General features: G+C 46.8%; 1 protein-coding gene across 3 annotated transcripts; it reads right to left on the bottom strand.

Annotated features, from left to right (window-relative positions):
• Nucleotides 1-610: 610 nt before the first annotated feature.
• Nucleotides 611-24,296, bottom strand: nhsl2 (NHS-like 2). Of its 3 annotated transcripts, none has more exons than XM_086059873.1 (10): nucleotides 23,746-24,296; nucleotides 11,906-12,169; nucleotides 9,151-9,305; nucleotides 7,272-7,473; nucleotides 6,415-6,600; nucleotides 5,275-6,286; nucleotides 4,081-5,200; nucleotides 3,725-4,013; nucleotides 3,510-3,612; nucleotides 611-2,745 (listed from the first exon to the last, which is right to left on the bottom strand). In XM_086059873.1, the coding sequence occupies exons 1-10, from the start codon at nucleotides 24,011-24,013 to the stop codon at nucleotides 2,442-2,444; spliced, it is 3,903 nt and encodes a 1,300-aa protein (XP_085915999.1). In that variant the 5' UTR covers nucleotides 24,014-24,296; the 3' UTR covers nucleotides 611-2,441. The 3 variants fall into 3 exon arrangements, with proteins under 3 accessions (XP_085915999.1, XP_085916000.1, XP_085916001.1); XM_086059874.1 differs by lacking the exon at nucleotides 23,746-24,296 and adding an exon at nucleotides 18,114-18,394; XM_086059875.1 differs by lacking the exon at nucleotides 23,746-24,296 and adding an exon at nucleotides 15,875-15,914.

Here is a 24,296-nt window from a genome sequence, read left to right as displayed (position 1 = left end):
AGGCACACACGCCACTCCGCATGCCACCCAACCTGTGGTTGTCAGCTCTTCCTGTGTGTGTGCATTGTAGATAGCACAGCGTGTTCTGTGCTGTCAGAAACAGGAAGTGTGGAGCTTGCTTGTTTGGCCCTGATGAGCCATCTCCTGTGTATGCGCATGGGAGAGACAGGACACATACAGTAATTAACTCAAAGCTATGGCTATGGCAACGAATTGTCAGTGTACAAATATGCCCTTCGCACTCAATAGTAGTATAACAGTAATAGTAAATAGCAAAAGTAGAACAACTACATGTTTAATGACATGCAGTAGTCAGACAATGGAAAATTAGAAGTGAGGCAAAACAGTAAGTGCGTTAAAATGACAGGAAATGACGATTTGAAACGAATTTTGACCTAAGGCAAAGGGTGGCATGACACCTTCTTATGATTGACTCTAGTCCTTCATTCACTAGCAGCTGAACAATGTCGCAATTACTTTTTGTTTCTGGCATTTCAGTTTGTTTTTTGAAGAGTGCTTTCTGATTTGAGTCGAAAATGCACCCCCCCCCCCCCCCCCCACACACACACATTCAAGCCTTAAGTAATCAAACAAAGACTAACAGTTTTTTATGCAAGAAAAATAATTTATTTATGATAGAATCACTTCATGGCACCGGCATGTTGGAATGCGGCGCTTATTCGGGCAACTACACACCAAACCACTGGTTGAGCCACGAGGGGATTTAATACATATAGAATATTCCTTTAAATACATCTTTTTTTTTTTTCCATAAGGAATAACAAAAATAGAATTCCAATAAGTGGTCTGCCTCTATTGATTTCTGTTACTTTAAACTGCCCCCCCAACTGAGTGCTATTTTGCCTCATTTAGGGGTGGGATAGGGGACGGGGGTCTTACAAGGTGTCATCAGCTTGTGTTGTGTGCAGCATGCTCGCATCAAACGGCCCACAACTCAAAAGTACACAAATCGACATACAACACATGAACACAACCTCGCTGTAAGATTATCTGATGCATCGGCGCACACACACAAAAATAAAGAGAAGCCATTTTAACATGGCGTAAATGTGCTCATTTCATGTATATCAATCGATGGGAATCTTTTCTGATTGTTAGAAAGTTTGTCAACATCGCTGCTCTGACTGCACACAAAAAAAGCAACAAATAAAAAGACGGTGCTGCAAGTAAAGCAGCCAAACCTTGCTAAACAAATACAGTTGCACATCTTTTCATCCACTAAATATTCAAAAAGAAGCATCACTTGACGAGTGGTCAAAAGCAGCGATGCGTTTTTTTTTTTTACATGTGGCTTTGCATCCTCCCGCCACCAGAGGGAGCTCTGACAGTGGCATGAAGGGATCTCAAAGAGGAAGTCAGTCAATCCCATGATGCAACCTTCACGTGTCCCCGTTTGTCCCGTCCCATCCGAAGGTCGAGCAAGGCAGTAAAAAAAAAAAAGGGCAAAGGTCTTTTTTTTGCGAGCGCTCACTTTCACACGGCGTGGACGAGGAGAAGTCAGGAAGTGACGTCATGCATCAGCCCGGCCAATGGGGGTGGAGAAGCAAACACATTGGCACGCGAACACATTGGCACGCAAACACATTGGCACGCAAACACATTGGCACACTCTCGTGCTCATGTGCGCACGCGCACGCGCACGCGCACGCGCACGCGCACGCACACGCACACACACACACACACACACACACATGGGACGGTCCCCTCTGGTTCGTTGGGTGTGTTTATCCTTCACTCCCGTCACTGGAGACCAAAACGACAAGACGGGAGAAAACACTCCAGGCCTGCTTCATGCTCTCCATGCAGAAATTCCGCAGGCATGATGATGATGATGATGATGAAGATGATTTGTGCACACATACTCATGCCAACACACACACAGGCTTGTGCAGACATTTCTGTTCTTTGCGCGTGTCCTCCATCACATCGTTTGTTGACTGAAGATGTTCTTTAAACACGACACATACGTAATGGCGCATGTCTTATTGGCACAAAACAAGTGTGGCTTGTGGTGGTGGGGTGGGGGGGTCAACTGCCTCTTGCCATTGAAGAAAAGTGCTTTAGTCGATTTGTGGGGGCGCTTAAGCGAAAACTGACTTGAAAGATCTTGTGGACCAGTCAGCCATTGATGATGATGATTATTATTATTATTACTACACATGTTCCTGCCATCTTCATCAGGGGTTGTTGGTGTCATCCAGGAGAAAAGACACATAAATGTGTTTGTATATCCTTTTCCCGTTGAGTGGCGGTATCGCCTCTCTACCCTTGCACACTCTCCCAGAGCTTCAAAGGGGCTCCAACCAAGCCAGGGACCATTTGGTCCAAAATCGTGCTCCGGCGGGATTGGACGGCGCAAATGGTCAGACGGTGGTTGGAGCAAAGCCGTTAGCCGCTAGCATATCCACACTGGAACGGTCTCACTGATCGTTGCTGGCTTTGCCTTGGGCGGTCGGGGCCTCTCCGCCCTCGCCGGAGTGCTCGTTGGCACGTCGCGCCAAGGGGTTTGTGCTTTTGAGGAGTTCGGCAGCGGATACCCTCGCCCCCGTGGTGGAAGACTTGCTGCCTTTCTTCTGCAGCAGGGCCATGAAGTTCTCGTTGCGGGAGCTGGACCTCTGGCCGCCGCCCATGGTGAGGTTCATCTGCTTGACCGGGGACGTCAGACTCTGGCGGCTTCCGAAGGAGTCAGAAGGCTCCTTGCGACCCAGAACTTTTCGCTTGGACCTGACAGAGAAGAAGAAATTGACAAAGAAACCTAGTGTTTAAAAAAAATGTGATTTAAAGGGGAAGTCGACCTTAAACATTTCTTGACGATATGTTATACGTGACCTCACGAGTCTAAACATGAAATTCTGATTAATATTACATTTGTGGAATATGAGTAATAAAGCAAAACATTTTACCCATCTCACGGGGCGGCCATTTTGCCACTTGTTGTCGACTGAAGATGACATCACAGTTGCTCAGGGCTCATTCAACGACCAATCACAGCTCACCTGAGCAACTGTTTTGTCATTGACACTTGATAGCAAGAGACAAAATGGCCGCCTTCGGCTGGACTTTGCTTCATAACTCATATTCCACTAACTTAATATTAATCAGATTACCGTATTTAAACTAGTGAGGCTGCGTAGAACATATCATTGTCAAGAATTGTTTTGGGGTTGACTTCTCCTTTAAGAACTAAAGACGACATCAAGTTATCAAATCTTCATCTCATCCTCAACATTCCTTAACGTTATTCCGAGCTATTTTCAGCATCCCACCAAAAAAATGACGAGCTTCGGTTGCTAAGAGACTAGCGTCCTAGGTGCGCGTGTGAATCGATATCTCAGCAAGGAAAGAAACGTGTACGCAGCGGAGGAAAGTAAGAAGCAGTGGTCGCTGCTGTAGCCGTTGCCAGGTAACCTCATTCCTCGCCTGCTTTGTCGCAAGTTCCTATTGAGACAGTCGTTGCGCGCGGGTGCTCGTTAGCTGCTGAAACCCACCTGTGTATGATGGTGAACAGGTCTTCGGTGGTGTGCGTCGCAGGCGCGCCGGCCAAGAAGGCTTCGTCCGTTTCCTCCACAATGTGAAGCACCGTTTTGTCATCTGAACAGCACAACAAGTCATCACAATTATTCAAGCTGCATGACTAGGAAGGGAATGAGTAAGTTGTTTGCTTTCTCTTGGACAAGCCCGTCCCTACTTTCTCTGATCATACCTGCTCCACTCCCTATGGTGGCACTTTTGCCTTCCAGCTTCACAAGGGAGAAATCCAGCTGTGACGAGTTTAGTGAAGACTCCGCCAAAGCTCCCAAGTGATTCTCATCCTGTGTTGACATTTCAGGACCTAAAGGAATGTTGTCTGGCGGGAAGGACTCTTCGGGAGAGGGAAGGCCCAACGGGCTGTCAGTCGGTGTCGTCTGGCGGTCTGTACCGCTGTTAGCGGACGAGTGGGCAGATGACGGAAGGAGGAGGACGTTGGGCTTCTTGGGCACGGGGGGAGGAACCTGGCAAGAAAATGTTTTGAGGAAAAATTTCTCAGCAAATAAACGCTTTTAAAGATGCTTGTCCTACCTTGGGTTTCTTTTTGTCGGAGAGCTCTGCCAGATAGGAGATTGTCATTTTTGAGGGAAGGGTCTTGCTCTTGTCCTGGAGTTCCAACGCTTCCTGGTTACTGCAGGGAGAAGGGAGCGAGCCTCCATCCTCTGGTCCGAGCTGAAGGCCGGCATCAATTTCCGGCTCCAACATGGGATCTTCCAGAAGCGGCTGGGGGTCGGGAAGGGGAGGGAGGTCGAAGAGGCACGGGTTGTAGGTGGCATGTGAGGTCGACGTGGAATTATAATCTGCGATCACAGATGGATTTGAAAGACTCTGTGACGGAGGTTTTTTGGGTTTGGGTTTCTTCATGACTTTGTAAATGTTGCCCAGGGGCACAGGGCGGTCCACGGGCGATGCCGGGGGTGAGTCCAAAGTCAGAGGGGGCGTGGAGGACTGGGACTTCAGAAGCAGGTTAAGGGGACGTTTTGGCAGTGGGGGTTTGACTGCAACTGGCGGTTTGGGTTTGGGTAGGGTGGGAGGCGGGCTGGCGTCATCTTCAAAATCTCTACACTGCTGTTCTTCTTCGATGGTATCCGACGCGCCGTCCGGGCAGTCCTCCAGATCGCCTCGCGAGACCGAACGAAGTCTTATTGTTTTTAGCTCATTCTGGGTGACCATAGGGAGGACCTGCGAGGAGCTTGGGCTAATCTTTCCTGGTTTTGCCGCTGTGGACGTGTCCGAATGCCGTCTGCTGGCCTTTTGCTTTGGCTTGAGCGCAGACAGCTCCAGATGGGCATTCCCTGGCATCTCAAAGGACAATCTGGACCTGGAGGTAGGATCCTTCGGTGACGGCAGCGAAGATTTTCTTTCAGGAATCTTTGGCCGCAGCTTACATCCCGATGTCCCAGATGACCCTGATGCCTGACAGAGTGGCACGGTAGGCGTGGGCGTTTCCGACTGGCTGGAGTAGCCGCTTGACGGGGACATGAGTCCGGGGGGCTTGAAGGGTGAAACGGGCTTGATGTCCGTGAGTGGCTGCGACGGTGACGTGGCTCTCGAGGTGGCGGGCGAGTTAAGCAATGACTCTGAACTGCCTCTGCCTTTCATACATTCAATCACAGTCGTACCTGTCGCAGTGCTGGAGCCAGATAGAGACCTAGAATAAAGAATAAAGGAAAGGTATGAGGGAGAGGAAAATATCCACGGCAGCCAAGTCCCAAACAATCCTACCTGTAGGGGTCATTGCTCTTCCATGCTCCCAGCTGCCAGGGAGAGGGCAAAGTTGGTTCTGCCTCCCTCTCTGGTGCGTGAACCTCCAAGTTTGGAGGTAGGTCGCAACCTCCCGGGCCGAGCTCCCCAGATCTGGAGGTGGGCAAAAGGAAGTCGGGCTGGAAGTCGGGGAAATGATCCCTTGGGATGTGCAGGCTTTTTGGCCGTCCGTCCCGATGCAGAGCGCCCTCATGGTGGATCCTCCCCTCAGCCTGGCCGAGGTTCTTCATGAGAGAGACGCTCCTCACCGGAGGCGGCGGCTTGCGCTTGGACTTCTTGAGCGAGATGGACCGCGAGCGCAGGCATAAGCGTCCTTCGGCATTGTAGTCCGAAGCTGAAACGGAGATCGTGTCGGCGGTGCTGGCACTGTCTTCCGAGCTCCCTCTGGGATAGAGGAGAGCGTAGTTCTCACTCAGACCCAAAAAGTTATGATGATGCCACTGGTGCTCTGCAGACATCCCGTTCCCCGTGGACGCCAGTGTCCCATCCGGTTGATCGGTGCCAATCTCGGTAAAGTAAAAGGAACCCGAGTCTGTGGGCGTGGAGAGAGAACGTTCGCGGAACTTGAACGCGTTCGCCGCGGCTAAAGAGCGCGCCGACATCCCCCGTCCCCTCCCTGCCTCTTCGCCGCCTCTCCCTCCATCCGCCGTGGCTCCCTCCGTCTCGCTCCTCCTCTCCATCCCTGGCACGTTGCTCCTCTGTCGCCCGCAAGTGTCTGACATGGTAGAGAAGGAAATCGACTGCGAGTTGCTCACGAGCATCAGGCCTTCCTGAGCCCCGCCTCCTGTGTGACCAATCACGCTGTGCTGTTTGGGCGGAACTGCCGGCCCCTTCTTGGCAATGTAGTTGTAAGGCTCGGTCCAAGCCCCGGGAGAGAAGGTAGAGCCTTTCGGTCCGTTCCAGGTGCTGGAGGGAGTGTTGGAGCAAATCAGGCCAGAGTGGTCCATGGTTCCTTGTTGGTCCAGGATGATATCTGTGAAGAAGAGCGATCATCACATTCACTGCCAATGACGGATATTGACGTCAAATATCTATTTTTACTGGGCTGGCAAGTGAATGAGTTGAAATAAATAATGTTGCATTTCGCTATCTCACACACACCTGCAGGTGAGGTGGTGTCAAGGTTGGAGTGTATCTTCCTCAGGGCGAGGTTCTGCTGAGGGGTGTCCGTGACGGGCTCCAGGGAGCGGGGCTGGTGGAAGTGCTCCACTGGAGAGGGGGATGGGGAGAGCGAGTGCTGCAGGAGGTCCACACCATGGAATTTACCTCCTGCTCCTCCTCCTTCACCTGCAGACAAGATGGTCATCTGAGGTGATACACTTGTTCCAAATCAGTGAACTAAATGATTGTGACAGTCATCGAAACAAAAAAGTGAAAAGGCGACGGGCAACATCATTTATCTGCTTTATATCAAGAGAAACCGAAAGCTAGAACAGTACACAGTGGAGAGTAGGCCTCCCCCAAGGCGTAAAAAAAAAAAAATCTCCCTAAATCCCACCTGCCTGCAGTCGTGAGCGGGAGAAAGAAGAGGCCAGAGCAAACGAGCGACAAAATATTATTTTATTAGCTTCCATTCACCGTTCCTTTCATCTCTCTTTTGGCCTTCTTGCCAACATTCTCTCTTTGCATGTGTCACTCGCTCACTTCCTCTTATTCTTCCATTGCCGCTTTGTTGTTTTTTTTGCTCACTTTCTCTCTTTTTTTTTTGCTGAGAAGAGAGGTAGAGTAGCAAGTTGCCATGGCAACAGCAAGCTGTCTGCCAGCTACCTGTTCGCTCATGTACCGAAGAAGTGGAAAGGACGAGATGGTGTTCAATCGCGGAACGAGACTAAATGCAACATCCACGGTCCTGACCTTCTATTCCAAAAACAAATACTGCAGTGTGATTGGTCAATTGTTTACTTAAATTTGATTTACCAGCTCCCCTTTCCTCATGACAAGCGACCAACCGGCCCTACCTGCTGCTTGAGCCGGCGTGCGTCTGCAAAGGTGCCAGCGAGGCTTCTCTGCCACGAGAGGTCTGGCGCTCCAGCCTAACGGGGGGCGATCGGACTCGCACGGCGACGGGGATGGGGATGGCGAAGGAGACGGGCTGGCCAGGGACCTCAGTCCGAAGACCGAGGTGGCGGTCTCATCCTCGTAGAGCTGCTTGGATGCCGGCTGGAGGAGGAGCGGATCAAATGGATTATAAAAAAAGAAAAAGAAAAAGTCAACATTGCTTCAAATGTTTTCTTGGTCATCCAACGCCGTCAATTTGGTGTTTCACTTCCAGTTAACAAACAGAATAACAGTGATGAAAAGAATGCAGCCTACATGGCTCTTCAAATACTGAAGCCATGGGACTAGTTGCTAAAAACAAGCGCAAAAAACCCCATTTAGATGCATTTTACTGCGTCTGGGGCCATGTTGCGCCTCACATGGTGCACCGAGCTGCCCGCCCGTCAGCGAATTTGCACATTTGATTCCAAAAAGTAGCCTAGATTTTAGACTTGGTAATAGCTAGTCTAAAACTCCACCCATGCGCACAGTTAGACCACACTTTGCGCTAGACTTACGCTGGGCACGAAAATAGGGCCCCAAATGTGTATAATCCTTTGTTTTATGGGGTATATACTAGGGGTGTGCCAAAAAAAATCAATTCTCATTTAATACGATTCAGAATCAATTTTAAATGTCCCCAAATCGATTTTATTTAAATTATTTTATACTGTCTTGCCTTTGTCTGTGTGTGCCTTTATTTGGAGCGCTGTTTATGTTGTACCAGGTTTGGCCACTGAGGGGCAGTGTGGTTCCACGCGGTATAATACACTGTTAAGTTGTAGCCACAGAGAGTAGAAGGAAAAAGTCACGATCAAGTTATTCCAATAAAAGTGTTTTTTTCTTCAGTGTGGAGCCGTTCTTTTGAGTAATAAAAGTGCCGCGAGTAGCGCGGTAATTAGCATTAGCGAGTCAGACTGGAGTAGATCATTACAATTCCTTGCACATCTATAGATTGAAGCAGAAATCATTGTCAATCAAATCATTTTGAATCAAAAATCGTTCTCAATCGAAAACCGATTCTGAATCGAATCGCAGACCCAAAAATGGGAATCGAATCGTGAGACATTCAAAGATTCCCACCCCAAGTATATACACGTATAATAGTGCCTAAGAACTTGCAAGCCTTCACTTCCCGCCACTGCTATATAGTTTGCCTGCAGAGTTTGACATTTTCCAGCTCGTCTTCCTTGAAGGAGGAAGTACGTTAGCTGCTGTCAGAAGGAATTTCGATCCAAGTCATCTCTCGGGACTCTTAAAGTCTAATTGAAATCAGCCCCACCAGGCGTGAACTTCGCAGAGCAATTTAAAAGGCTCCGGGAGGAGCGGCATGCCAGTGGAATCACCTCAGGACTCGGGTCTCAGGACTCGGGTCTCAGGACTCGGGTCTCAGGACTCGGGTCTCAGGACTCGGGTCTCAGGACTCGGGTCTCAGGACTCGGGTCTCAGGACTCGGGTCTCAGGACTCAGTACTACTAATACTGTATCGTCTTTTCTTTCTTCTTTTTTTGTCTCCAAATGATGTCCTAAAGAAGATGCTTTTCGACTTTCATGTCATGTGCGCTAAATTCCTAATGAAGTTGTCACATTTCCATCCGTGAGACGCTCAAGCATATCAAAAGCGTGAATGTGACGTGCACGGCTTTCACTTCATCGGACTTCCATCCTAAATTTATCAGGACTGTTCCATTAGCGTCGGTCGACGACGTTATAAGGAGCAGCCGAGGACACTCCAAGCCCGGCTCTGTTGCGCCGATTCTATTCAAACGCGGTGACGCAATCCAATCAGCTGCCTTTTACCAGAAAGATGAAGTCGGGCCGCTTGTTGCCGGGGGAGACGGGCGAGTGGCGGCCGAGCGAGGCGGAGTTGGCGGAGGTGTCGTCGGAGCTCTGCGAGGGCGGATGGCGGAACGTCTGACCTGGCGGCTGGCCGTCGCACAGCTGCTCCTCAAAGTCTGCACACACAGCGGCGGCAAAGCAACGCGGCATGTGTTAGCGTCAGATTGCGCAACACGAGAACCCAAACAAACAAACAAACGCGCGCACACGCACATCAAGCATCAATTTCAAGCCTCACTTTAACGCCTTTTGTGCGTTTTTCAATCTCTCACTCTCCACTTTCCGTGTCACTCTTTCCTCTCCATAGCCGAGCCTGGCTGCACTCCCCTCTGCTCCTGCAGCTTAGAGTTAGACGACTCCCCCCAGGCCTTTGTAAACAGATTCCAACCACCCCCCCACCCCCCGCCCCGCCTTGCTTTCCCCACCGCACTCCCCCTCACAATCCACCAGCCAATCCTTTCCCCCCAAAAACATACTCCTGACCCAGTCTCCACTCATCCCTAAAGCCCCTCAGCACACACACACACACACACGCGCGCGCACACCCACACCCACACATTGAGGTATAGAGAACTGGGTTAAACTTGCTCCATATGGATTCCATACTGGTGGTGGTGGTGTGGTTGCTAAGCAACACAGGCAAGGGGGGTCGGGGGGGGGGGGCACTTGAGAGCGCTGAGTTGGCCAAAAGTTTTTTTGTTAGTGGCTGGAGGTGCTGAGGCCATCTCAACGTGGCTTGAACAGCATTTAATTAGTAAGTGGACGTATGCACACAGGCCATGTGAGCCAGGTGACATTTTGCGCCGTCAACAATGTGAAATTGTTCTCATTTTGCCGCGTAGTTTATGATGAGGGACAGAAATGGCAACAAGGAGGAATTTGGATAACTACCCTAACCCTAACCCTAACATTCCTAGAAAATCACAATACCCCATCAACGGAGAGTTGTTTCTGAAAAAGGCGAAAACCAATTTCCACTGCTGATTAATAAGGAATTGAAAAAGCTACAAAAAAAAATTTTCTGACGAAAGACAGTCCAGGGGTGTGTAGACTTTAACTAATTCCACCATCATGGCTGTGGGGAATTGCACTAGGAACTGACAGAGGGAGGGGACGATAAAATAAAATAAAACACCCTGTCCCCCTCGCTACCTCCAGCCAGACAAGCACTCAGACATCACTAAAGTGCACATTGTTAGCATCTCAGGTTTAGTCAGTCAACAGTCAGTGGAATTGTGTGTGTGTGTGTGTGTGTGTGTGTGTGTGTGTGTGTGTGTGTGTGTGTGTGTGTGTGTGTGTGTGTACAGCGCACTCATTCAGAAGGAACTCGGACATCCTCGATAATAATAAGCACCCGGGTGCTACGGGTCACCCTTTGAGAGCTGCAGAGGGGAAATGGACACAAACAAAGCCCTTGGTTCATCTTTGTCTGTGTACACTTTGTGTACGCGCTCGGCTTCACTCGGCTTTGTGAGCATGTGGACGAGAGACTGTTTTTTTTTTATTTGCATTTAATGAGCTGCAATCACATTCATGGTATAGATAAAATCAAATGAAGGACCTTGAGTTTGCCACCTGGCGATATATAAGCCCAACATACAATACGGGTCGCTGCTAAAAACCCACAAATCTCGTTCCGGTTGCACTTTCAGCAAGCATATAAACGGCAGCTGGCACCGAGCGTTGGCATGGGCCCGCTGATGGAATCAGGGCCCAAACGCCGGAGGATGACAGCCAGCTTCATAAATATGGACGAGCGAGAGCAGGATGAATATTTAGCAGTGGGAGACGTTCGGGTGTTACGTAACCTCCGCGGCGACTAACTTCATGACTTCCTGCTTGGGTGTTGACACGTTTGCCGTAACTGACGGCGCATCACGTTCATCAGGAAAAAATCGGATTCCTGAGAAATTCCTTTTCCATTTATTTGTATGGGAAAATGTGTTTTGTTGGGAATAGAGCTGTCAAAATTAATCTTCAAGTAATCGGTTATCAAATAAATCGAGTAACTATTTTAATAATCGAGTAATCTTTTGGAGCTTTTTTTTTAATTGTCCAACACCCACTTAAATGCAAAATTAAAGAGAATCCAATTAGTTAAATTAATTGTTTGAATAATCAATAGATTAATCGATTCTAGAAATATTCGATAGTGACAGCACTAGTTGGGACAAAAGTTTGTGGAGGACCTGCAGTGCATTAAGATGCTGCAACAAGTAAATTGGTCACTCATCGTTTCTTCCCATGCGGCCTTCACTCGATGCTTGGGTGGAGGCAGCGGGCGAGCGAGTATCAGGAGGAATGAAAGAGAGAGAGAGCGAGAGAGAGAGAGAGAGAGAGAGCGAGAGAGCGAGCGAGGAGTCGCTGCAGCCTCATAGCAAGCAGATTTTTACGGTGAAAACCGCTCGAATAAGGACGAGTGACAACCACTGATGAGCAACTTGAATGCCAGTGGGCGCTTTCCAAGCCTCCATGTTGCCGCACACACACACACACACACACACCCTGCCACAAGCTTCAATAACAAGCCTGCATCATCTGCAGTGCCACTGTCAGCCTACAGACACACACGCACACTTACTGTGAAACGCAGCTGCACGTATTCAATGTGCTGCATGTAAACACTCGCCCCAGCCTGATGAACATGCACGCACGCACGCACGCACCTTCCATCCATCAAATCGCGTTTGCCCCTTCTCCATCCGTCCGTCCGTACCTTGCAGCAGGCTCTGGAGGTTAAGCTGCGCCTGCTGGTGCAGCTCTTCCACACACTCGGGCCTGCTCCACGAGCCAAACACGTTCACGCTCTGTTGCCATGGAGACCCGAAGCGGGCCGCGCCATTGCCGTTGCCGTGGTCGCAGCTTCCTCGCCGTCCTCCTCCGGCGTGGTTGTGGCGGTGGTTGCCGCCGCCGCCTCCGCCGCCGTCGCCACTGATGCTGCCTCCGCGCCTGCCGCTCTCCGCCTCGAGTCCGACGGTGGCTGCGGGAGGCGGGAGGAAGTGATGGATGCGGTAGAGAGACGGAGAGAGAGGAGAGGGTGGGAAATAAGATTATTGCGAGTGAGGACGGCGAGGCATCGAGGAGGAGAGGCAGAGAACAAGGAGGAGGCGCAGAGAGCAAAGTACATCAAACGCTCACAATTTCCATCACTAATAGCCACAGATTACATAACGCCGCCGTGTGTTGTCAGGGAGAAGAAGGAGGGAAGGAAGGAAGGAGAGATAGGGAAGGAAATCAGGGAGGGGAAGTCAGAGATGGAAGAGGAAGGTCATCAAAGCACAGATATGCTAGAAAACAGATGTTCGAGCAGCGGATCATGTGACCTGCTGTCAACAACGCAAGAAGACAACCAAAATAAGCACATATGCACAAAATCGTATTTAGACTTTTTTTTTTTTGTCCAATCAGAGTTGGCCTCAATGTGTTGCCATGTCAATCGTAATCTGCCCTGGACCTTCAAAAATCAGCATGCTGGCTTCTAGGGAAGTCGGCACAAAATTGTTCTTTACAATATTATGTTCTATTCACCCCCACTAATCTAAACACGACATTCTGATTAGTACTGCATGAGTGGAATATGTACTCAGCAAAAAAATCCACCCGATTTTATTCATAACGGGGCGGCCATTTTGCCACTTGCTGCTGACTGAAAATGACATCACGCATGTAGCAACCACTCATGACTCAGCTTGTGAAGTTGGACATCACATGACCAAACTCAGAAAACAGACAAAATGGCCGCCCCTGAGATGGACCAAAACAGGTGTTTTTTTTCTAGCCTAGCAAGCCACACCCACTTTCTTGAGAGAGAAAGTGGGTGTGGACAGGCGTCCATAGACAGAGATTCGGTTCCGGCTGAAAACAGGCCGGCCAATCAAATCCGTCTATTTTCTGACTACGTCTTCGTGAGCAACGTCACTCCTCTCTCTTCAAGTTTTTCCCGCGACAACGACATAAGTCATTCACTACTGTCTCTCTTCGGCTGGATGTTGGATTTTTACTCTGTCTCCGCAGAAAAATAAACAAACAAACAAAAACGGGTCAACGAGTCGCTTTTTTGACGTCACTTCGCTTTTCGCTCATTGGTTCATTCCACTGTCTGTTAGCTCAGGTTTGCCCCGCCTCTGGTTGACCGGACTCACCCTCTCGCAAAGCCGCGAGTGAGTCTGGGGCGCAAAGGACATATTCTCAGATTTGTTTTCGACAGCATTACAAAAGTTACATTCCTTTCTGAATGTTTTATGTATTTGCTGATGCACTGAAAAAAGGATGTTGCGTCAATCCGACTGACATTTTGTGATGCTCCCTCCTACACGATTAAAATTACAGCGGCTATTTGGTCTGTGCGGGACATATGATCTTCTTTGGTGGGAAAGCCACAATCACACATCACATGCACATAGATGGAGCAAGTGCGTGTGCACGTTTGCTGTTTTAAGTAGCCATTCAAGCATGAACGTGTGCTTTAGCTGCATCAACACTGCCCCCTGCTGCAGAGGCTTGTGTACTGTCACTATGGAAACCATTCAAAGGCCTTAAGACTAGTAATAGTAGAAAAGGGAAAACAATTTAAACACATCCTCTTCTTCCTTGTCATATATCTTCATACAAAATGACTGTCCATTGTTCCCAAGTTGATTATAATTATATCGAGCCATCATTTCTCAAAACACACCGTTGTCATGGATACGGCTACATCAGCACATTAAACCTTATTTCTTATGCCTACTGCTGTAGGCATATGAAAAAAAATGTACACAAGGAATATAGTACTTTTCCAAGATGGAGTTTTACTTGTGCAATTTAAGTCATTAACAAATCAATAAAACTTCCTTCTCATAATTCTACAACTTTTATTCTTAAAAATAAAATAAAATTACCTTTGCTCTTGTGCAAATAAATAAATGAATAAATAAATCCAAATAGTTCTCCCCCTCCCCTCACTCTCCCCCAAAGCAACAGCTTGCCAGCCCCCACTTTGAGAACCTCCAACCATTTAGAATGTGCTAAGAGATCCCGTGAGAGCATCCTCCGAGCTGTGCTGGGAATACGTCATGTGAGCCTCAAATAATCACCTTCTGTGGCTTCACGCGCCAAATACACGCAAGACTGCAGCCTGTGCACATTCATGATCCATCAGTGGGACCCAAGGCACGCGCACTAACTGACTGCTGACTCCACAACTTGTGCAGTTGACCAGGACTAAACTGCTGCCTCAACACAGGAAGTGATGTCACAGGCAAAATAGGGGGAGGAGACACAAACATGCACACACACAATGGTAGACAGACGGACATGGATGCACACAGACGGAAACACATCAACACACACGCATATCTCTGCAATAGACACTAAGCAATTTGGCTTGGTGACTCCTGTTTCCCACCGAGACGTCTCCCTCTGAATGCAACACGGTTAGAATAGTTAGCTAAAGCTAACAAAATTAACCAACATAAAAAAAAATGAAGACACTTTTACAAAAACAAACTAAAACTACATCTTACATTTATAACTACATGCTCGGACGGACTCACGGGAGACCGACAGGAAACGGCGCTCTGTGGACTTCCTGGAGATAAACGCCAACACCCACGACATGGCAAAGAAGGCCTACGCGGAAATTACAATGTCACCAAGTACACAAATCACGACATGTCATGTGGAGCCTTGACCAGTGTAGGGCTTTCTATCTTTTTCCAGTTGAATCCAAGCTAGAGTAGAGTTGTTTTTCCAGCAACTCTGGACCGGCGAGTCATTAGCATTTTGGTCAACGCCAACTCAATTCCACCAACTTCCCCTTGAGAGCTTGCCATAATATTAAGCGTGCGGTGTGAAATTCTACATATGTGTGTTGCGGAGGTGGCAAAAGTACTCACTCTCTGTACTTATGTCACTGTCTTGCTTGCTAACATGATCAGATGAGAAATAAACAAACAAAAAAAGCTACATTCGCTAATTAGCTACTGAAAAAACGTATTCCCAGAATTTCTGAACGTAGAAGCCAGTGCTTTTTTTTGTTGTTGTCATAAGACAATATAACATTGAACAATTCTTGAACAAATCTGTTATTGTTAACGTTTATAGTCCTCATTTTTGTCTGTTTTACGCCTTGGAACATTTCAATCAATCAACATCTGACCTAATTTTCTCTATGTTACTTTAATCCTATTAATTAAAAAAAAACAATCAACAGATGAATCAATTATGAATGAAAAGATGGTTAGTTGCAGCTCTAGTTATTGCCTAACACTGTTATGTTGGTAGCATGTGTTGTGTTAACATTCACTTTTTCCATTAACGGCTTTTCTGTTTGTGTGTGTTGGATTGAAAACATCGCAATCCATCTCACACACGCGCACACACACAACCGTTATTAGCAACCCTGTGATGCAGCAACAACAACACTAACAAGACAAGTGGTGTGCATGCATGTGCAACTTGCATATTCCAGCTGGTGTCACATTCCTTTACAAGCCGTTTGTGCTGTGAAATGGAAAAACTTCATGACCTCATTTGCCCCGCCAGAGTTCCAAATCCACACGATGGCTCAATCCGCACATCTCCAAGAAAAAAAACAAAAAGACAATCCATCCAAACGCACATCTTGTCTAATTGTGAATGAATCCCGCATCATGACAAGCGCCTCAGAGAAACTTCCGGACACCCTCCCGCCCCTCTTTCTTACCAGGCCTGGCCCACAAACGACGCATGTCCGACAGCGTGGAGAGATACGGCGCACTGGCGTGGTGAGAGAGTCACCGAGGGGAGCCGGCGGCCGCCGTCGCCGCCAAGAGGAGGGAAAACTTTGTCCTTCATTTCCTCTCAGAATGAAGGGAAATCCTCCTCCCCCTCCTCCTCCTCCTCCTCCTCCACTTGCTAGTTTTTGAAACAAGAGCCACATAACTTTGGTGAATGAACACCACTAGCTGAACGCTAACACCCAAAGCAAAATGCCTTAGACGGGCAGCAAAAACTAGCATCAACAACTTCTATTCAGACACAAACAGAAGCAACATGTGCAGACAGAGCCTGAAACTGATCCATTATTGAAAGGAGACTAAATTTCTCTTCATCCATCATACAACCGCTCCAAACAACAACGCGTGAAGAATGGAAAATAGATTTATTGGTTTGTTATGACTGTATTATTGTTATTGTTTTATATTATGTGTTCGGTTATCAATTTGTTATAGCTGCGGCTGTTTTCAACGCTCTATATAAAAAAAAGATCTCTTGTTTTAATATCAAATCTACGTGTGGAGCGTCTATATGTACTGTATTATTCTGCCCCCTTGTGGCCAAGAATCACATCACACGCAATCCCATTGAACTCGAGCATGAAATCGTGACACACAAACTGTTACAAGCCATTGTCTCAAAGATGACAAAATAAAACTCCTCAACTCATTTCAATGTAGTTCATTGGCTCCAAAACGCCCCGAGAGGGCGCCATTGGCATACTGGAGTGACCAAGCCGTGCTACAAATAGCAAAAATCTGCCAGTAATTCAATATAGATGCCACAAAATGGAGGCAAAGCAGTACTGATGTCTTAAACGAAACTCCTCAACTCACCTAGTCTCCCTTTGTGTGTGCTCTAGCATGTTTGTTATCAGTTGATCCGGCCGCCATTCAGTTGACCTGCACCGTTGCCATGGCAACAGCAGCCATAAGTGCACGTCTCTCCACTGTCACACAACTTATTTTTATTTATTTACTTACACCTCGCTCTTTGTTCTCCGCCGCCACTGCGTCCGGCATGATGAATGGGCGCGTGGCCATATTTCAAAGTCAGCTGTGGCATTCATGCCGCCATTTATCGCCGCTCATGTGATCGACGTGCCTTAGGTCTCCCCCCCCCCCCCCCACACACACACACACACAAGTACTAGGAGCACAAACTTGTCAACTAGTGAGCAATTTGCCTCACTAGTCACATGTAATTGTCCTACTAGTGTGCTGATTGTTCGTGTACTTGCTTACACTGTCCTCATTAGTGAGAAATTACAGAGCACTAGTAGCTTCTTCCTTAAAATACATGAAATGAATGGCAATTCTCAATTATTCTCATTTATAGTTGCTGATCATAAAACAGCAACAAGCGTCGCAAGTACCGATACTTTGAAATAAGACTTGTGTCAGCCCGATACCAATATTGGCCCATGCGCAAACAGTTTGCTGAATGGTCCATGTACTAGTGTGCCCTTTGTCCTCACTTGTAAGAATATTCAATGCACTAGTGGAACGACTAGGGTGTACTAGTGAAACAACTGTCTAACTAGCGCCAATTTTTTCCCCTCGTACAACCTTCCACTGTTGTATGAAATGTCTGCACACTAGTAGAACATGCTACTAGTGAAGCAAAACTGTGCACTTGTTAACTGTGTGCTACTAGTACACTAATGTAATTATATTAGTTAACATGGACTGCTTCACTAGTAGCATGCTCTACTCTTGTGCAGACATGTCATATAGTGGTGGAAGGTAGTAGTGCGTAAAAAATGTTACTAGTCATTCTACCAGGGGCTGAATTAAGGACAAAGAGGATACTAGTACATCACTAGTATATCAAGGATGTGGAAAAAATGCGTCGCCTTGATTGATGAGGGCCGTCATCTCCACGTCTCGCTGGTTTCTCGGCCATCGCCGGCAATCTCACGCGGGACGATCCCGTGCAGCCCATTAATCACACGCACGCACACGCCAACACGCCTGCTTCGTTCTTGCCTCATCGGGCCACGAGCAAAACACTGACTGAGTGAGTGATCCAAATGATTCCAAACAAGGGCAGGGCGAGCGCAACCTCGGCGATTGCAAACGTGCAACTCCGATTATTGTCACATGATGAAGTGAAAGAAGCCGCGAGTTCAAGTTGGACGCAGCGGATGCGGTTCCAAAGGCACATCTCCATATATGCTAAAGTACCTGTTGCCGATTTGGGTCTGTGTCTCCCTTTGGGCCGCCTTTGTGGATTGGCCGTACTGTTCTTCCTGTCCCAAAACATCACGGATGCATTCCACGACACGCACGGAGGAAATCAAGACGGAAGCGCGTGTGGCCCTCGTGCGGGAGGCGAGCAGGCGTCACATCTGCATCCCTCAAGAAAGGATGTGTGTGTGTGCGGATGAGGGCGAGCGACACAGACAGAAAGAGGTGCAGAGAGAGAGCGAGTGTGTCAGTATACCTCGCTTACGTGAGCTGTTGGCTAATCATATGTTGGCTGTGTGAGAGCGAGCGAGAGAGCGAGAGAGCGAGAGAGAGAGAGAGAGAGAAAGAGAGCGGCAGTTGCGTTGATTAGCATCCAGCCAGTTGCAGCCGAGCATCCGCAGCTCAATTGATAAAAGAGCCAGGCCGGCAACAGCCAATCAGAAGGCGGCGAGCGTGAGAGCGCTGGAGGGAGGCAGAGCAACACATGAGATGAGGGCAAGGCACATATATTATGGGATGCCGAAGGAGAGGAGCGCTCGGATGTGGCATTAGGTACACCGGCAAGCCCCCCCCCCCCTTTTTTTGGATTACATTAATTGAATTTACCAATTGCTTTATGCAATAAATTGTTAAATATATAACAACCACCTTTTTTTCTTAATTTATTTACATTAATTAAATCCCCATAACAGTTATTTTATTAGCTAAATGAATGTAAAAATTGGATACAATCCATTCAACAATTTTTTTGAGAAAATGATGGATTAATTAATTTAAATGATTATCTAATTGTTTAGTAAAATATGTTAAATGTATAAAAATGTAATTAATTATCTTAATTAAAATCAACCAACTGTAAAATAAATAGTTGAATGTACAGTATATAGATTTTTTTAATTTCACTATTATCCTTTAATTCTATAATTTACAGTAAATTAACTGTTATTTAATGAGCTAATTGGGCGGGGGGGGGGGGGATACATGTATTTTCACTGAACAATTTTCGGAGGAAATAGGACATTTATAATTAACCACTTGACTGCAGTGACTGCATACCACTTTTCTCAATTTTAATGCCTTTTTATTTTATTATTTACAATAACTTAGTATTTTTATTACTATTATTATTAATAACCATACATTTAAGTAAATAGTATAATTTGTCTATAAAACTTCCGTAAGTACGCAAGCCAATACTCCTTGCACTCCGACAATGAGATCGCCACTGCCCCCTATTGTAGTGGATGTGCAATTACACTTTATTCTAGTACCCCCCCCCCCCCCCAAAAAAAAACTGGGGTTATACAGACTTGAGAAAAAGTGACTTAACGATATAAATAAACAAAAATAATTCTAAAAATGAACAAATACTACTTTTAGGTTCAAAAAGCTACAATAATTATCTAACTATAACCAATAATACTAAACCACAAATAACTAAACTTAGCTTTGAATGCATAAGTATATTTTAATTATCAGTTGTTTTGGAAAAGGTAAAAAAGAATGCAGGTAGTAGTGCTCACTTTTGGTTTAAATCAGGATTTTGAGATGTCTTTTTTTTTTCTTTTGCTGGTGAAACTATGAAAGCTCGTGCAGCTGTACCTAATAAAGTGTCCATTTGAGACTCTGCTGTGCGCCAGAAAGTCAAACCATAAATCAGCATGCATGATCCAATTACTCTCAAGGCCAAGAAATCATAACGACAAAAATATCCATCTATTCAAATCCACAGTGATAACCTAAATCCTGAATACTTGTGAATTTCAAAACACTCACACATTCCTCATGTGCAGAGCGAATGGGTTAATCCCGTTGGAGCTGGAAGCTGACACGCCAGTGGTCACATGACATGACGTTTAGCTCCTCTTAGGGAACCACAAACGCAACCTGACACAATCTTCTCCTCCTTCAATGCCACCACAACAACTGTGCTCACTCCGCTTAAAAAAAAAAAAGGAAAAAAAAGTGTTTGTCCTACCCGAGTGCTGCTCGTCCTGCTCAGAACACAGAAAAAGCTGCAAAACACGCGAGGACAGTGAATGCACCGTCCCCCCTCTCTCGTTTGCTCTCTCCCTGCAGTGCGCAGCAAATGGAGGGAAAATGGAGGGGAGGTGGGCTGTGTCTGGGGGTGGGGGTCATGGTTCTGTTTTTCTTTTGCATGCTTGCAATGCTAACTGAAGGCAGACTTTTGTGGGCGTGGCATAACCAAATATCATTGATTCTGAATGTGGTGGTAAATGGTCTCCCTCTAGTGATATGCAAAAGCATTACTGAATTAAATGTTTTTAAACTATAAACTGTTAACGTGGCTCCACATTAAAAAAAACAACAACATTTAAGCACAGTTCAAGTGTATTTAACTCCTAACTAAATTTACAATTAATCATTTATCAAGGTTATTTAACTTTGATGCGCAATGTTCAGTAAGTACACACACATGAGAGCATGCACGCGCGCGTACTAATTTGACTGGCGTCCACGTCCAGTGTGCATCATGGGGAAAACATCTGCTTTCGGGACAATTGGCCTCCTCTGGACACCCACCCAACCCCTCCCCTCCCCTCCACGGCCACCTCCTCCCTTCCCTCCCTTTCATTCGACTGCCATGGGAATCTTCTCCCAATGAGATCATATAAACAGCAACCTCATGACTTGTCTTTGTGTGTGTGCGTGCGCGCTCCACATACAAAAAAAAAAAAAAAAGAAGGTCTGGCCGGAAAGTACACGCGTGCACTCAACCTAAGTTTCTGGAGCCAGAGAAAGTTCTACACGCGCACACTTCCTGCATTCTATCACTGCTGTTACTCAATCGCCCCGATTCCTGTGGCGTCTGTTATTCACGTCGTTCATGACCATCACTCCCGCTTCGTTTTTCGCGTGAATTTGGTAGATGCCACGGACTTCCGACTTCCGGGTTTTACACATCAGCGCCGTTTCCGGCCACTGCTGGCCGCGTTCCAACACTCGCACCCCCGCCCCCCCGCCCCCGCGCCCCCGCTCATCGGCGGGAGGGCGTCTCGGCTATCTGAAATGTTTCGGACACGGAGACAGACACTACATACTCGCAGCCTCGCACCCGTCGACGGGAACGCGTAACCGAGGGGCACAAAGGCGGAAGCGCAAGTACTAGGACGCGGCCCACACGTCGCAAACCGGAAACGGAAACCAAGTTGATGGGTGAAAGTCCCGCCTCCTCCGTGGCATATAGTCCAATGACACCCACTGTAAAAATGTTCAGGATTTCCTGAAAGAAGACTACTTTTGTCCAAATGAAGCTCCTCAACTCACTTGAGCACAGTTCCTCGGCAACAGGATCATAATAAAATACGGGGCCGAGGCGTTGACGGACAGTGGGAAAACAAGACGCGGAGCAAAAGAGGAGGAGCTGACAAGAGGGGCGCCTGAGTGGGGAAGCTGACGTCGCCGTGGGAACCAGACGAGCCGGGATTTAGGCGGCACAACTACGAGTCACCGGGATCGGTTGGAGCAGGACCAGATGCAACGGAGAAGAAATCACTTTTAGGCCACGAGGCGTACAAACAATTCAATTTACTTCCTGTTCATATTATTGGGATGCTCCCAGCAGGAATACAGACACAAAAACACACGAGTGTGTGTGGTAGCTTTAAAAAAATAAAAATAAATTTTAACTTTTTGTTTCTCAAATTCACTTCGTTTTTCGTACTTTTTACAGGGGCTTTGATAGTTTTTGTTTTTGAAAAGGTTTACTTACTTTTAGTGCTAAATATGTATTTTTTATTATTTGGAGAATTTGCCAGGTGCAAAAAAAAAAAACTAACCAAATTCTGTAATTAAAAACCAGTCTATGTGAGTGTAGTCTCTGTATGCCCAGTAAAGCGCCTCCAGCATTATACGGTATTTGATTTTCTAAAATATATTTAAAAATTCTAATGAAAAGGAGCCAAAGGCTAGTTTTTAAAGAAAAACATTTACATTTCATATTGAAATTTGTTTTTATTTAAATAAGTCACCAAAGTCATTCAAAACGATTTTAACCCATTAGGTAGATGACACTCGTAGTCTTTATTTAATGTTTTGTCATAAAATGTCTTGTAATTTTGACACACCAGAGATTAGTATTAACAACTTACCAATTGTTTTAAAATAAAAATAAATACATATATAAAATAAAATAACATCAGGCATATAAAATTAAGATTCAGAATCGTGAAAAAATAATAAATTAAAGCCACAATACAACAACGAGGCACTCTAAAGCGGCCACACCAGTGTGAAGCCCATGTCCACACACTGCCTGTCAAGTTGGACCCTTTCCAAAAATAATTCCCCCTCCTTGCCCTTTTGTCTCTCTCTCTCTTTCTCTCCTTGATGTGCCTGCACTTACAGCCAACAATGAGGCACTCTACAGCAACCACACCAGCAAACCATCCTAAGAAAGATGTGTGTGTGTGTGTGTGTGTGTGTTTTTTTTAAGGCTTTTTAACTGTAATAACCTCAGAGTGAGAGTTGCTGCCAAGTTATGTCACTGTGTTGCATCTTTGTTTAGGCATCTTTGTTTAGACATCAGGAGGAGAGTGCCGGACGAGGGAGGTGTTGGACGAGTGACGCTAAAGATGATCTAACGATGATCTATTGATTATTTAACCGAGCGCATCTTCTGCCCACGCAACCCGCTTTAGTGGGGCCCACGCGTTTGGTTTGGGATTTTGACAGCGCGCAGGAGGAAAAAACAATTCTCATGTATAGAGAGAGGCACGCGCGCACAAAAAGTTAACATCCGCGCCTGCAAGTTAGAAAGGCAGCTATGTTTTCTTTTATCTCGCTCTCCTCTTTCCAGTGCTACATCTGGACTCAGTTTGGGGGACTTTCTATTACTCACACACGTCAAGCTATAACAGAAACATGCTTGCTTGTGGCTCAAGCGAGTTGGATTCCGGAACATTAGCCAGCAAACATCAAACAGTGTTGTTGCAGTATTAGCTCATGCAAATCTAATACAGCAAAAATGTGATATTTTTTTTCGTTCGATTGTATAGTAAGCTAACCGGGTCTAATTTAGCACGGGTAGGCAAGGGCAACTTTTGTTATATAGCACATTTCATACACAATAATTAAGGAACAACAATGCTAATGTTCTTTAGCATTAAGCTACTGCACTTCTGGCAATATATCTTAAGTTGTGTTTGAACATTTGCATGTTGTAAATATACTGTACAGCGTTATATGTGTTGATTTTATAGTTAACTACAGCTGGGAGTAACAAAATCTTGAAGCAAGCATGCTAGGCATCTTTTTGAGAGAACTGTGCAAATGAATGAGTGAGGTTTTATTTTTTATTTTTTTTAATAAGTTTAAATGTGCTTGAAGTGTTTAGGAGCGGGGGATATTTCGGATTTTGGCTCTGTACATGCAAACGTGATTTGTCACGTGGCTGAACTTGCAGGTGCAATCAATGAACCTAACAGCGCATGAAGACAAACTTGAAAAATCAAACAAAAGTCTGCCACAAAAAGGGAGTGCATCAATTTGATTATTGATGAAGGACATTTATACTTGCATTTCTCGTCTATCAAGTTTGCAATTTGTCTAGCCATCACACTAAATAAAGCCTCAGGGGAAAAAAACTTTGGGGTTTTGTTTGTCGTACCTGTGTGCGGACTCTTGCGGAGCATCTCGACTACTCGGCCCAGTCTTCCTTCCAGCGCACCGGATCTTCGGCACACGGACGCCATCTCACCCTCCAGTTCCTCCAGAACGCCCAGCGAGTGTCGGGACAGGTCCGAAAGTTGGCGGAGCACCGAAGCCAGGGCGAAGGCGCACACGTCGGCCAGGTCTCCGAACATCGCCGGCGTCCTGACGCCGACGCCGGTCTTGCACAAATCCCTCGGCAGGACCGCGCGCTTGCAGAAAGGCATCCTGGAGCCGAGTTGACCGGACCGGACCAGTGGATTTGCGCGGTGAACCGAAGCACAAAACTCCGCAGGTGGTCAGGTTATATCACCGTGCTCCGTCTGTTCCGTCTCCCTGACGCCTGCGCGCGGACGCATGTTCCGGGATGTCAATACTGGAAAAGTCCGCTCGGGCTGGGTTCAGTTCGGGCTTGGCGTCGTGCGGCAGCGTCCTCATCGTCAAGCCTCCTCACTCCTTCCTCAGGCTCAGACCTTCTCGTTTGTTGGCCAACGCCGTTTCTCTCCGACA

This window comes from Leptonotus elevatus, chromosome 17, assembly GCF_054856555.1.
Source record: "Leptonotus elevatus isolate MCC_2025b chromosome 17, RoL_Lele_1.0, whole genome shotgun sequence".
In the NCBI taxonomy this organism is placed as follows: Eukaryota; Metazoa; Chordata; class Actinopteri; order Syngnathiformes; family Syngnathidae; genus Leptonotus; species Leptonotus elevatus.
Note: the sequence above shows the minus strand (reverse complement) of the source record. Positions and strands in the feature narration are given on the sequence as shown.